Source organism: Habropoda laboriosa, unplaced genomic scaffold, assembly GCF_001263275.1.
Source record: "Habropoda laboriosa isolate 0110345459 unplaced genomic scaffold, ASM126327v1 scaffold28, whole genome shotgun sequence".
NCBI classification, from domain to species: domain Eukaryota; kingdom Metazoa; phylum Arthropoda; class Insecta; order Hymenoptera; family Apidae; genus Habropoda; species Habropoda laboriosa.
Window position 1 is genome coordinate 2516290 of NW_017100174.1, and position 15905 is coordinate 2532194.

The 15905-nt window shown below is 45.1% G+C and overlaps 1 protein-coding gene across 1 annotated transcript in view; it reads left to right on the top strand.

Annotated features, from left to right (window-relative positions):
- Positions 1–1925: 1925 nt before the first annotated feature.
- The window catches only part of LOC108578711 (paired box protein Pax-6-like), a 36811-nt gene continuing 22831 nt past the window's right edge, over positions 1926–15905 (top strand). The window contains 6 exon segments of the mRNA XM_017942089.1: positions 1926–1934; positions 3702–3747; positions 3750–3801; positions 3803–3850; positions 11260–11562; positions 11754–11934. Of these exon segments, the coding sequence (XP_017797578.1) occupies positions 1926–1934; positions 3702–3747; positions 3750–3801; positions 3803–3850; positions 11260–11562; positions 11754–11934 (639 nt within the window).

Below are 15905 nucleotides of genomic sequence, written 5' to 3' on the forward strand. Positions count from 1 at the left end.
CGGCGCTGCACGCAGCAAGAACCCTGTTGGGTGCGGGGGTGGCTAACCCTTGCTCGCCCACCCCCGAACCGCCCTTCTGGAAGATGCCACATAAAGGTTGGTCGAACGAGAGCCTGTCTGTTTACTGCGCTGGGAATTACCCAGAATCTGACAGTTCTCGCAAGATTCTTCTCCTTTTTTTTTTCTTTTTGCCTTAACGCTGTGCTCCTTTGAAACTTGAGGAAAGAATTAGCGAAAGAAATTTAATATTAACTCTTGTTTGTTGTTTCTTTAGTTTCGTTCGTTCTTTATTTTTTATTCCAAGATTTTACTATTGAAAGAGGCAACTTCGTTAAAGAAGTAAATGTGAATGGAGAGGATTTAGTATTTAGTGTCATTCTTTATTTTCTTATCAGTTTAATAGTTAGAAAGGTGTTAAATCTCAGATCATGAGATTAACTTTTGCGGTGTTAACTTTTAGGTTATAATTCGTGTTTTGATGAACTAAGATAGAGTTTAGTTTGTTCTTTGTTATTTAATTCTAAGAAAAAATGACGTTACCTGAATTTGTTCTATATAGTGTCAAAGAACTTTCAAAAACGAGCATCGCGTAAGTAGGTACTTACACACTAGTAGCGTATTTTTATCCGCGTTACGCTTTTCTTCTGCTGGCGTAAGATTTATGTGCACGTCCTATCGACCGCGTTTTGTTTGTGCGCCATCGTCGGGAATAGAGATCACTCTAATGCGAGTTCACTTGTGCAGCGGTTTCAAAGGAGCATAGACTGTGTTCTATCGAGTGCCGCGGTGTATGATCGCTTTTTTCCTCAGCGAACATCACGTGTACCGTTGCGCGTGCACCCTTTATCCGGTGTAAACAATTTTTTAACTTGCAGAATCAATGACTTTCTTCATTCTGTTTAATGGAAAAAAAAAAAAAAAAAAAAAAAAAAAAAAAAAAAAAAAAAAAAAACAATTTACATAATTTCACACGACGACATTTACCATATTTATTAGAAGCAATTTTTTTTATTAGCTACAATGGAACATTTTTCAATTCGTTATTCGAGGAAAAAATATATGGTATAAACGATAACGAATATCAATGAAAGAAAGAAGGAAACGAAACAATTCCTCTTATTATGCAACAGTAATAATATTTCGTAAGAAGCAAAAATGAAAAATGTATCTCTCTGGGAAGTACCTATACGTTAAGGAGACAAGTTCCTCTTTTTTTTTTTTAGAATATGTATATGTATATATAAAAGAAAAAGAAGCGGAATCTTTAATCGCGAGACTCGAGTAACTGAAAGGTGGCCGATTATCTGTCATTCAGATACGGTATCTGGACGATCCGGGTCTTGTATCTCGTCGACTGTGCTAATAGAAGGCCGTTACAATGCGGTCGAGCGTCGGTCGCCTTTCGTATTGTCAGCAATCGTTAGCGTCAACTTTGTACCGTGTACCGTGAAACCCGAGCCACGGGCATTTTTCTTTTTTATCGATATACAGTCGGGAAGGACGATGCATCGTCGTATCTTCGGGATGGATTTCGAGTTGTTTCTAACCGGGACGGGAGGGCCCGGTTCCTTGAATCGACCCTCCAATCTTGCTCGTATACAGAATGCCGACGAACACGAGCTTCTCTCTTGGTATTTGAACCTACTTGACCACCTAAATAGATAGGTGCGTTGTACTTAAATTTATCTTCATTTTTCGTTACTAAATCTATCGCCGAAGGGAAATTTTGTAGTCATAAAGTTTCTGTAATTCGATACACAAAAATTGATTTAACGTTCAATATGAGAAATGAACAATATTAACTTGAACTATACAACTACGACGATAAGTTTTGCTTTGTTCTGTAATCCATCTTAAACGTTACACCTTTTTCTCGATAACAATGATTTTTGCAGTCTTATAAATATTACAAGGCATATGTCATAATGAAAACTGTTAGTCTCGACAACGTGGGGGGCGCACAGGACCCACGCGGCGTGATCGGAAAGTCATCGAAAATCGGTCCATCAGAGACTGTGTTAATAGTCATTTCTGACATATCTTTACACAAGAAATTCCTCTCCCTTCAGATGTCCCACAGTTTCCACTACACCCTAGATCCTCTTACCTAGGTTCTAGTAAACAATATCCTAAAATTAGCACCTTAGGACAAATCGATGCGTCCACACCACCCTCAACGACACGCAAACCTAAAGCCCCTTCTCTGTTTTCAAGTAATCTTCGAGCGACACCATCGAACAAACATACTCTCACACCCTCTTGTTTTAAATCCTCTCCAACTGTACAAGTGAATTGAACGTGGAAAAAACTGATTCCTAACCACATTTGTGACCACACACACACACACATAAACTTCCACCGGTGTTGATAATATTCTACGTTCTTGTAACATCCGAGTATCCTAATTAGCACAGTGTATCCTTTCTAAACGCGTCTCAATTTACATCTTGTTACCTTTCCGTTAGCAGTGGCCCCGGTGATGTCAGTGTGCCCGGAAGAGGATCATAGGTGGTTCGAATCGCACCGCAGCCTTCGGGCTAAATTTGTGACCTTCGCAATGAGTTATACGAAGGGGCGAGCAAATACGTGTACGCTTATGGGCTTAGGTGGGGCTCGCGGTTACCCCCGGGGTTAGCCGGTAACCCGACACGCCTTTCCTTGGCTTCTGTCGGGCCAACAGCCCCTTCAACGAGAAGACTCGACGCCGAAGGGTGGCGCCTTTTACCCAAAAAGCCTCCGCCGATTCGGTGCCCGTCATTCTCTCTCTATCTGTCTCTATCTCTCTCTTTATTTTCCCTTTCTCTTTACCGCTCTGTCGGGGCTACAACACTCGGCACAATCGGTGTATTGCTTCAGGTCATGCTAGGTCAGGCGTTGGCTTTAATAAGCGGAGCGCCTACACCGCCAATTTGTCTCTCCTTTGTGCGCGTTCGTTTCTCGTTGAATCGTGTATGTGCGCGCGCTAGCTTCTCGCAGTGGTGCAAATCGACGCGGCTGTGAGATTAATTCTTCTGTTCTTCAAGGTGGATATTTTTTTAATTAACTATACTTCCCATGTATCTGATATAAATAATGTTTCTTATTTGATCGGGATTGAAGAGAATTTTGAGAAAAATGTAGATTTTCCGATGTTTTTGTGAAAACAGAAGTGAAAGAGTCAATACGCAGAAGGAAAGCTTAACCTAACCTTATTTACCCTGGAACAACCCAAAATCTTCCTTCGCCCGACTATAATCGCTGGCAAGCAAAAGTTACAATCTCTGCATCAGCCCTAGATCCAAGTTCTACACCTCTATCTGATAATTCCCTCCAATTTCGGTCCGTTAAAATTGATTCCAGCGGCAGGCCAGGCAGGCAGGTCTGGCTTAGGTCAGCCGGTGTGTGTACCAGGGGCGTGTATGTTTATCCGAAGTTTGGCCGGATCGTATTACGTTTCACGATCATAATACCCGAGTTTCGCCTCACAGAAGAGTTCTTCTCCCCTTCTCGTGCTGGTGTGTGCACCACCGCGCGTTCGAGCATCGCGTACAGTTGCGACGAGCAGTGAGTGAGCGAGAGAGAGATATCTACAATACCCTTGCGGGCACGAGCGTGCGCGCCCTTCTTTCTTCCACGGGTTTTTCCTCTCCTCCTCTCCTCTCCCTCTCTCACTCACTCCCCTACGTCGTCTCTTTTGCTTCCCATAAAAGCAGCCCCCGTAGCTATTGGAATCAAACGGCCGATTCACGAGAGCACTTTATTTCGTGCTAGGCTACAAGATTTGTTAATGGTTATGGGCCGCTCGTGCTGGCCTGGTCGGCTCGCGTGCCAGCCGAAGCTGCGGAGATTACCTGCGCCGACTTTTCGAGGGGTAATAAATGTCGAGGGTGCGGGATTATCCGTGGCGAGGCAATAGGATATCGCTCGTAATGCATCTCCAGATTTTCCCCGTTCGTTTCATAATTTACGTCTCCGCGACAGAGTACCGATAGAAACTGTTTTTCCTCGCGGATTCGACCGTTTCCCGCTATCTCTGCCGTTATTATACCGTATGTTGGGGCTGATTCGGATTATAGTTAAAACAGTAGTGGGATGATTACAAGGAACAATTTGCTAAAATTACACAATTACCGTCCTATCGCAAGTATCATCCATTAACACAACAAATTAGCTGAGGGAAAAGGTTTTCTAAAAGGACCAAGAGAGACAAGACGGGAGAAATAAGGAGAAAATAGAAACAGTGCTCTCTGCACGACCTTAAATTATCCGGCATGCATTTAAATACCAATTACGTTACTAGCGACTTCGCAATTATAATTAAGGAACGCGCGAGTGTAATCATCCGTCTACTAACTTCGATGCTGCAGCCGTTGCTGCTGTTCTGTAGTGCGGCTCTTCCCCTCCCTCACCCTCTTTCTCTCCCTATTTCCCGGTGAAAAGTGACGAAGATCCACGGCGATGCCTCGCGGCTTTAATAATAAGAGGCGCGGTAACGAGTATACGCCGTTAGGATGGCGTTGCTTTCGCTAATTCAACGCTGCTTCTTAACACTGCCCCGTAATGAATTCGCCAGAGGAGGAAGTTGAAGTGAGAGGGAGGGATCGTGTACCCGTTTGAAAGGAAGAGACAGACTTACTGTCTCGCTCTTGCCGCGATTCAACTCATTACAGAATGTATGCTCCGCACGCCATCTTTGATGTCGCGGTAGGACGCGTTCAGATGAAACTCTTGCTTCCTCCTGACGTGGATTTAGCCCGAAACGTTTGGAGCAAGTTGTCAGTGCGAACTCTTCCCCCCTCTCTCTCTCTCTCGCGCTCGCGCTCCTTTCAACCCTTTCGTCCCAACGACGTGATAATAACGTTTAATGAGTGTTACCTCTCTTTTGGAATAAATAAAACGCGCCCTGCTGGGTTTTCCCGCGCTATATACTCCTCCTCCGCCCCTTTTGCTTCTCCTCGTCCACCATTGACGCCCGGTGAAATGAATGAAAGGAAAATATTTTCAGCGAAACGCGCGCGCGCGCGGGGATATTCTTCGTGCGCTCCGGCGGACTCTTCGCTTAATGGGATTCCGCTTGTTACGTCTTTGAACGTTATTAAGCCACGGAACGGCGATTCTCGAGCTTAAGGGCCGGGCACGCTTTTTCGAGCACCGTGTATATAGATATATGTATATGGATAGCGATAGGGACAAATTGTGTTATTCGATTTTCACGGGTTTCGTTCGGGCGGAAAGTTGTTAATCATAGGAGAATTTTTCATGGTAGTAAGATGGCGAACAGATTGACGTTTCAAGGTTTTATTTATACAACATTTCCAAGAAGAACGATTGGAAAATTGAGGTCAAAAATATTATTGTACATTATATACATATCTGGTGAAACACTTTTGCAGAGAGTCATTAATAAAACATTCATTTACCATGCTTTCTTCCCAAGAGATTAAGACCAGTGTAATTAATGACATTTATCAGTAAAAATTATCTCAAGTTTTTCTCCCTTCGCACATTCTTATTAATTCTCTTGTTCCCAATAAAAAATATAGAAAATTTCTCCCTCGTATAGTTTTATATAGCAGCACCGATTTTATCAATAATCTTCTAGAGTTTCATACGTATGCTTGTCACTTTATGCAAGAGGTAGCTAAATATCTCCAATTTGAAACGTTTTCCGCAACATTGACCACAGACATACCGCCACTCTTCATATCGTAAAAAAAAAAAAAAAAAAAAAAATCATCGAAGTGAATTCATCGAACGAACGAAGCGACGCACCTCGAAGTACTCGATAACTTTTTCGGTACGTCGCCGTGACTTGGTCCGTAGCTCGAGGAGTTTACATGTTTTTAACGAGAATAGTAGCACTCCACGTCTGAAGTATCGCAGTCAGTATCGAACTCTCTGTCTCTCTGTGTGCGCACGCGGGGAGAACCAGTCGCGGAACTCGTTACATTCGAATGGATGCCGTTTGAAAACGCGCGACTAATTACCCGCATAATATTATTGCGTCCCATTAAACAAACATCCTGACGTAAACTTTCCGTCATCGTTGGGAATTCGAGTGGCGCGCATTAGCCGGTTCGTCGACCTGTTTTGTTTCTATTATCGGATAACGATCAATCGTTCCTTTCCAGCATCAGCAGCCGACGCTGCGACTGTTCGTTTTGTTGTCTCTCTTGGGAAACAGATATTGTTTTCATACGAATATGTGTATGCGGATGTATCGGTATTATTCGTGTGGTACAACACACGCCGCCATTTTCCAACTAAAAATCAGTTAATTCGACTCCTTTCCTCGTGGCGCGCTGCGCTCGTCGTTAGAATGGGAAAATATTTTCAACGCGAAACCAACGGCGTGTGGCGTTCTCGCTCGCGACGGTGTTTACGAGCGGCCGTTAGTCTCGCGCATTTCGCCCGTCGGTAGAAACTGCAGCCGAAATAAAGAACGCCGTAAGCGGAACGCGGATATCGCGGACACGGTCGCGAATTGCTACGCGTTCTACAAAGATATAACGCCACCGCCGTCGACATACAAGCGATTATTACTCGCCACGGTGTTACAAACAGAGGAGGTGTTACGAAGTGTGTACTCTTCGTGATACACCATTGTAATTCTTTTTAACATGGATTACTCTTCGCTTCGAAATTTGTCGTTTAATCGATGATTCTCTGTTATATAACTTCTCGGTGCGTGATTTATTATTTCTGTTCGATACTGAACCTACTGTATCGTCACAAATTCAATTAAAAAATATATTTCAACGCGTAGGAATGACTCAATACGATCCTATAATACTACATTACTGCTACAGACCACCTATTACCTTTCTCGCGAGAACAGCAAGGGTATAGACGTTTCATAAACCAGCGTGTAAGACGTGATTCTTTTAACGTTACACGTTTTTTAAACCTACGCTATCCAAGTTGATCTCCGAGGCTCAGGTAGCTATTTAGCTACTCCCACTCTCTGTCTCTGTTCCCTCTATTCTAACTTTTTCTAATTTAACAATTCTCACCTCTTTCACCTCACAAATTCATTCATTCTTCCCGTGTCACAGGGACACTAAAAAAAAAAAAAAAAACACCGACAGAGACAAACTTCTCCAAGATGCAAAGAAGGGAAAGGAAAAAAAGAGAAAGCAAAGCCCTGTGAATCGTCGCGAAGAATGTATTTATATGCGTTAAACAGCGGACAAGTATTTCCGTGCTTAAAGAGAACGAAATGGCAGAATTTTCCCACTCCCTCCCCTCTTGTCTAGGGCGGGTAGCGTTAGGAACGACGGTAGGTTCAGGGGTTGTTTGGCGAGGGAGGTCGGCCGCGAAGCGTTGGAGGGGGGGGGGCCGCGCTTGTGCTCGGCTGAGCGACGTAGGGCGGCATGAAGGGAGGGAAACGGGTGGAGGGTGGGAGGGGAGCGGTCGTGGCGAAACGGGGAGGGGGGTTGGACGAAGAGGAAGGGTGCCGCGACGTCGTGCGCCGCCAGGATGGGATTTAATCTGTGTCCCGTTTCACGCTCAGCCAAGTGGAACCTTTTTGCCTCACTTTGCGGCATGACTCGCTTTTGCGCTGGTCGTCGCGTAGATTAACGCGAAATTATGTATAAAGAATGTGTGCGGACGGCGTGTGCACGAGTCGTCGGTGCTGTGCTACGGACGATTCGCTCTCCTCGCGTGAGACGAGAATTAGAGAGAGAGAGAGAAAGAGAGAAGGGTATGTAGAGAGAGGGAAGAGACAAAGAGGGAGCGAGAGAATCGACCGGTAGACCGACAGAGACAGGCTTTGTACTTTGTGCGTTCCTCCAGCCACGAGATCTCCCTCTCTCTCTTTCTCTTTGCGTGTATGTGTCCGAGTCACACCCTCTTTGTAATGAATTAAACTCGTGAAAAACCGTCGCCGGGCTTGTGTCGTCCCATAAAGCAGAGACGACCTGGGGTTTTCTCGCGACGCCCGGGATTTCGATGCCTCTCCGTGTCCGTTTATTTTTACGACGGATGAGTTCGAAAGGAAAACAACGGCCTCCCGCGGGGGGGTCGGAGAGATGGGACGCTCTGATTTTCGCTTGATTTCCTTGGTCGTGATTTTCAATGTACGAGTATTTAGCGTTTCGAAATTATTAATTTGAACATTTCCATTTACGGTGCTCTTATTTCAAAGGTCGTTCAAGTTAAGATGCATTAGCACCCATTCTTTTGGCAATAAATTTTTCGGTCAATTTTTGTATTAGAAAATAGCGAATTGTGTATACTTTGATACAGACACCTAATGTAAGATGCAAGTTCATACTTGAGAACGAGAACGAAGAGGATTTCTCAGACCAGGACTGTTCTCGATTAAATAATTCACCACACACGTTAAAGACACTTTGCAATGATGCAAATTGCGTAACAGGAGCATCTTGTCGGCGTAAAGCAAAACAAAAAAATATGTCGGTCGCGAGATAATCTTCGCATTGCATGAAAGGGGACTACTATGTTGCGTTAGTAGATCGCCGGTGGCCGATACGAACGCTTAATCCCAACGTTATCTCGGAAGATGGCGCATGATTCGTTCAAGGGACGCCCCGTGATGCTTCGCACGCATCAAAAACCCGCGTCTCGTTTGTACATTTACATACGCGTTTATTGAACTGGCCCTCGAATGAATATTCATTCGGTGTCCGGCACGGCAGAGCGGAATTTGCGAAGGGTGGCCGCCATTTTAATCGGATCAAGGAAAATGTCTTAACGTTGTGTCGTTATCGTCTCCTTTACGCGGCATGCATAATCGAACGGACTTTACGCTTTTGCCCGACCACAGTCGCCAAAGTGCCGCGTAAAAATGTCCATTACCCGCGAACATATCGCTTTAATCTTTTATGCAAAATTCTCGTTTACCTTGTCCTCTGATGTGTCGTGCACTCGAATAGAGGGTCCCCCTGGTGACGATTGATAAAACGAACTTTAATGAGCTTATTTTACTTGTCTGTTGACGGCTGTCACTTTTTAACATGGAAAGGACCTGTCGGCTGCTTGGTTAAGTCGGTTAACAGAACAGCCCCCTCTCAACTGTCCTTAGCGATATAAGTACTGCACTGTCAATGGTGCAATTCCATAGATCACATAGTGTCTGCGGTACGCAGTGTATTCCAACTGGAAGAAACACAGTGCGATTGTCGTAGAAATTTCTAAGCAATCGATCTTCGATCGTTTTTATCCTCTTTCGATAGATCGAAAAATGTCTATCGAAAAAATTCCCTATTCTTACAAAATTATGTCGGGCACCGCGAACCGAACGACGTGTGTTTGAGTCCACGGGGAGGCGTGGAAAAGTGACAGATAGTTGCAGAGGCGGAAATGCGTGCGCCCCCTTTGAGCGTGAAATAAGCACGAAACGCGTGGAATCTCGGCTCTCTCGTGACGCCAGGCTAAAGGCTGATGAAAACGCGGGCGCAACGATGTGCTGCGACGTTACACACAAAGTGGTTTCATACGGCGCGGCGTAGCGATGCAGCGCGCACGGCCAGACCATTCAAATTGCGTTTCAACTATTTCTTGTCGTTTTGCGCGCCGCAAAAGCGGCAGATTAATTAAATTCGTTAATTGCAAGATGCATTTAACGCGAGCCTGCAGCGGCAGGCGACGGTAGCAGCCTTGTCGCGCGCGGTCCCTGCGCCCGGCCGTGTGTACCCCGTACAGAGAGCCATGAGCCTGCTGCCACGGGGTTCACTCAGCCTTTATTCTTCGCACGCTGTCGGCGTTAGCACGTAAATTTAGAGAAAGGCTGGGCGACAAAAGAGCAAAAGGCCCACTTTGCACGTCCACCTCGTTGTGTTTCTTCGTGCTTGGTAAAAAGAACGGGTTGATTCTTTGGTGGCGGGAATGTTAATGCCCTTCGGGGGCGTTTTACGCTGAATTCTCGTCGTCGTCGTCGTCCATAATGGTGATACAGAATGTTGTTTTTACTCTCCCTCGCTTTTGTTTTTGTTACTTTTTTTTATTTTGTTGGTTTTTTAGTAAACACGTTTTTATAAATTGACGAAGTGTGTATGCATCGAATAGTCTGATTATTTTCAGCCGTTTATCTCGTTAAATTTACCAAAAGTTTATTGATTTTTACGAACGTGTCATCGAAAAACGGAGTTAATTGTGGTCCCGGGTATTTCCATCGATTAACCAATGCAAATATTGTCGGTGTACTCTTTAGTGTTTGAAATTGTACCAGTGGCGATTGTAGACTATGTTACAATCGGTATGCCTGTTGTCGCGTAACAATATTAACAATTACGTGTCTTTTTTAAATATTTATAGCTCATCATTGACTCGTACAATGTGCGTTGCAATCGATAAAAGCCACGGATGTTCGTGTTGGTTTTGTGTAACATTTATTCAGTGAATTCGAAGTTACTGAGACTTGTAACGAATTTAACAGTACGTTACTGGTTACAGTTCTCTCTTCCGTCTTAACATGCGCCATGTATTATCGTGAAACGGTACTCGTACGAGGATTAACGTTTTGCGGTCCAACTGTGCCTTCCAGGCAATTTCAAGCACCATGATTCTACTGTGTCTGGGAACATTAAACACGAAGGAGAATGTAGAAGAATGCGTGTATTTTTGTCTCGGTGGCTTTTGTCTTATGTTTTACAACCGAGACATATATTTACCTTTTTAAGTGCACCAACACGCTCTTTTCTGTTGGAATAATGTGAAATGTTTAAAGCACGGAAGTAACAGTAACTTTTCATGTATCACAGAATGCACCACAAAAGAATAATGTATTATTGTGTAATTAATTTTCCAATGCGTATTATTTGCAAAGAATGCTCTTAAATTGCAGTATACCTATATTTGAAAATGTAAAGTTCAAGAGCTTGAGAATTTCAAATTTCAAAATTACAAATTTTTAAATTTCAAATTTCGAAATTACAAAATTCAAAGTTTCGAAAATTCAACATTGGACACCTTTGACGAAGATCCCAAAGAGAATCCCATTTCACCGAAATTGGCCCCAGACGAGAGAATTGCACGGCAGAAAATTAGTAGCCGTGTGTTATCGATGGGGGGGTTAATCATTCCCGTAGAGAATCCAATTTCTAATCTTCGCTCCGCGAGGTTCACAGTCACGGTTAAAACCCCGTCCATCGACAATGTAATCATTAATTGTAACATGTGTTCGTCACTGGGTATTGCGAGCTCACGGGGGCGATGAGGATGATGACGATGGACGATGGTGGTGCAATCAGACTAATAAGAACGCGGTGTGTACGCGTACACGTGGACACATATGGCCGATGTTTACCCAACCAGACACCCTGGCTAAGTGACAGAATACACGTTGCGCGCGTTTTGATTCACAGAGGAGGACTTGATGCACGGGGGTGGTGCGGGTATTGGCGGGGGTTCTATGGTCGGACAGAACTCGATATTTGGGTGCTCGGCTGCAGGACACAGTGGGGTTAACCAGCTTGGCGGTGTTTACGTCAATGGCCGACCATTGCCAGACTCTACAAGGCAGAAGATCGTCGAACTGGCTCACAGCGGCGCAAGGCCCTGCGATATCTCGCGCATACTACAAGTCAGCAACGGATGCGTTTCCAAGATCCTCGGCAGGTTAGCGATTAATCATCGTATTCTTATTAATTTCACACGAAGAAATTGTAACTCGATATCACTTTATCGTTTATTCCACGTATATTTGTTGTGTTATTTTTTTCTTCGGTTAACATATACGTAAAATAATACGCTATTTATAAACGTTTCACTGTCTCTGTCAAAGAAGAAACTGGTTTTACCTTTTTCAGGTACTACGAGACCGGTTCGATCAAACCACGTGCAATCGGCGGTAGCAAACCACGTGTCGCGACCACGCCAGTGGTTAACAAAATCGCCGACTACAAACGTGAATGCCCGTCGATTTTCGCATGGGAGATTCGCGATCGACTGCTGCAAGAGGGTGTCTGTAACAATGACAACATACCGAGCGTAAGTGTTCCTTGTGATGATCATACTTTTTTACACGATCAATTAGCAACGAGTTTTTTCACTTGTTTACGAGATAGTGATGTACTCTTTTTTTACTTGTTTGTCATACTTTGTAATTATCTATTATTGCCAGTCATTTTCTCTCTCGAAATTAACACCGTTCCTGAAGTGCGAAATTAACGCATAAAAGTATCGAGTTATTAGATTACAAAATTGCTATACAGATATCTCATCATGCATGTTTGTATCTTCCTGTCCAAACGCAAGAAGACTCAAAACAGTATCCCTATCTTGTCCACATTCAGAAAAACCGCAACTCCACCCGAACCCATTCCATCACAACCTTCAAAAGCACCGAACATTCCACCCAACCCACCGCGCAATTAGCAAATGACTGTTCCCCTTCTCGTTCCACCGACGAAAGAAAAGCGCAATGACTCCGCAGGAGTCGCGTTCCAAGCCATCCGGGGGATCCGGTAGCGGGATGCTCATTCGCTTAGACACGGAGTCGCTTTGTATGGTGGCGGCGGTTTATCAGGGTGCGCAGCCGGTCGGTACTTACCCGTCGGATCTGGCCACTCGACCCTAATCAAAGTCTCGTCAATACGATCGGCTGGGAGGGGTAATCGGTCCATTACGCGGGCCTCGGCATTGTCCACCCTCGCCGCTGCCCCTTCTACCGAAGAATCCTTCGAACGTCCGTCTTCTAAACATCCTTTCCACCCTCGCGAGCATCGATATTCCGCAAGCTCTCTTCCCTTGTGGGTAAACGTAAGTCCGATGTATCTCGGCGAGGAGTACAGTAGTCCTTGGGTCAGTGTATCTTTTTTACTCGAGCTTAACATTATTAGTTGTTTCAATTGTGAGATACGTTGCAACGAAAATAAAGAAAATGTTCCCTTTCGCTGCATCTACATGGGAATTCTAGAGAAGTATAGGTAAGATTATTTCGACGAAAATGAGCCCAAACATGACTGTAATCGGACAATTTTTTGGTAGGAGGATTATACCGGGTGTCCCTTAATTACCGAACCGAGATCGAAAAGTAGTCCGAATAAGGTCGACTGTGGACTCATTTTCATGGGAAAAACTTCAGCTATCCATCTTTAAGATTCTCATCAATGTACAATGAAAAATACAAAAATATCGATTCAGTTTTTTCTCGAATTCACCGAATCATACTTTAAGACTCTGCCTTGTCGATATAATTCCGCACCACAAATGCTCCGTTACACTAACCTAAGGACACTTCTTCAGAAGTTTTTACCAGGAAGAAACGACGTTGCGCCGCTTACCCCTCCGATTCCGGGTGTCTGTCAGGAATATCGAAGGGGGATGGCACGCGTTCGAGTCGTTATCCGTCGGCTCGTGGAGGACCCACTCGCTTTTGCCCGGGAACAGAGAAACGAGCTCTGCCAGAGAGGAGGGTGATCAATCAGCGTGGCTATGCGCGCACACAGGCATCGTTCTTCCGTCGCACACGGTAGTTCGGAAAGAAACGCGGCACCGATCGGAACGTTTCAGCTTTTAACTCGGGAATCGTTGTAATGATCACACGGCGGGCTGGTTTGTAGGCGTAGCAGAGGGAGCTGGTAACTGTAAAGAGAGGCTGGATCGTGATAGGATTGTCTGTGCTGTCCGTTAGCGGGGAAGAGAGATCTCGATTGTAGCGGTCATGATCGGTCGATCGGTTCTTTGCGGTCTTTTGAACCGTTCGATGAAAATGTTCCCGAGTTGTAACGGATGTAGGATAGTGGTGGTGGTGGTTGGGGAAGAATCGCGAGGCGGTGCTTGAATTCGAGCTGGACTTATTCTGCCTCGCGTTACCGCTGTATCCTATCGAAGTTCTTGAGTAACAATGGCTGGCTGGGAAATTATTTTCAGGCTAAAAATAGTAGGAAAATTGACGAGGGGATTGGTCGGTGAATCAGTATTGGACTTTGCCAAAATATGTGTAATTATACCTACAGAGTGACGTTTTTAATTCTGCGGATGTTGTTAATATAAATTTCAAGTGAATAGAAAATCTATAATTTTAATACGAACTTTTTTATCAAAAACATCCTAAATTTAAAATTCCATTGAAATTCCGTATTCACAATACTCTCATTAAGCATCACACAATATCACGTAATATTAATTCCAAAAACACCTTCGAAACGACCAAACCACCCTTTCTGTCATACCAAAAAGAAGAAACAAAAGATGCACGAAATTCCCCAATTTCTTTAACAACCCATCGTCCAATTCCCCGAATCGAAGCCAGAGCTAGAAATGACCAAATAAACCCGAGCACTCTGTCGCGTTGTAGTCGGATCAATGATCGTTCCGTGGCATCTTCGATCAGGGCCTGTTCGTCGTCCACCGATGATGACGACGACGACGACGACGATTGTCTCGCGCAACGGCAACGACGTTAACGGTAATGACAGCGATGTCGATGATGGTAGTGGTACACGAAATGAGTGAGAGGGAGAGAGAGAGAAAGCTGTGTTGGCTGTTGCGGTGGGTACATATCGTGCGCGGCAATGGGGTGCGACGGGGTTAGTCGCCGACGAGCGGATGGAAGCGGGTAGAATCAGGGTGAATGGGATCAGTTAAGCGTGTTGCACAATTATTCGTGTCCGGTCGCGCGTGTAATGGTCTGCATCGGTGCTGCGGCTGTTGTGCGGCGAGAGCCGAGTGGAGCGGAGCGTAGAACAGCCAGGTTGCTTGGTTTGATGATGGAAAGCCTAGGCTTGCTGCCTCTCACCGATGCTGTATGCAGTTAGTCTGGAAACGTCCTTTCCGTTCTCCCGCGGCCATTATTCCGCAGGATTGAGACGAATCTTGCGATACGAACTTTCCATCCCTCCTCTCTCTCTCTCTGCTACCACCACCATCGCCATCTCCCTTTCCACGATATTCGATTGATTCTGGTTAAGGAGAACACGCGGGGGGATTTTCCTCGGTCTGTCGGTATTACGTCGAGTTTCGTTTCTTTGGAATCTAGTCGACGACGCAATTTTCTAAGAAACTGCTAGCTACGATATGGGAAAGATCGAGAAAATTCTTACATCTCCGTGTTACGCGGACGTAACTTCGATGTTACGGTTATTGTCACGTTACGCAGCATTCCGCAGCGTGCCTCGTGATTCTCGCAAGAAAAAACAAACAATTTACCTCTCTCCAATCACCGTCTTTAGACCGTTCAGTCGGCATAACGAGCTCGAGTCCGTGGTTCGTGACTTGGACCGAAATACACATTTTACCTATAGACGTCTCTGCGTTATGCCAGCCTTTTTACTCATATGCACATGCACATTGTATCTCACACAATCGATACAATTACCAGTCTACAACGAGTACAAAAAAACATTACCGAAAAAATGGCTGGAAGACACCAAAGGCTGAAGAATCACAGAGAACCACCTACATCCATTATTTACATTTCACCTAAAGATCCAATTGCCATCGTACGCGTGTTTCGCTTATTGCACCAGTCAAAGTTACTCAGGAATATCGAGAGAGAGAGAGAGAGAGAGCAGGTTCTCTGAAGAGTGATCGATCCCATCGAAGCGGCAAACAAGGGCGATTGAATTTATCGGCTTTTATTCGGCGTAATAAACGCGCGCGGGCCCCTCTCGTGTACGTTCTTGACCCGGCCTTTGGTACGTAAGTACTCGAGGGCAACAACGTCGTTGGCACCCGACGGTGGCATACAGCCATTATTCCGCGCGCGGGTCTTAAGTCGAGCCACGCGAGAAGGATCGGCTTTTGCTCTCCTCTCTCTCTCTCTCTCTCTATCGTCGAATCTTTCAGCGAAAGCCCGTAATTAAGAAGCTTCGCTCGATATCCTCCATCCACATCCGCGCCAGGGATCCATGGGAGAAGTGCAGTTCGGCTATGTTCGACTCGTTGCTGCTGCTTGCTGCACCACGTCGACGAGAGTCTCGATGCTTTGGAAGGGGGCGGCGGGGGGGGGGAGGGGG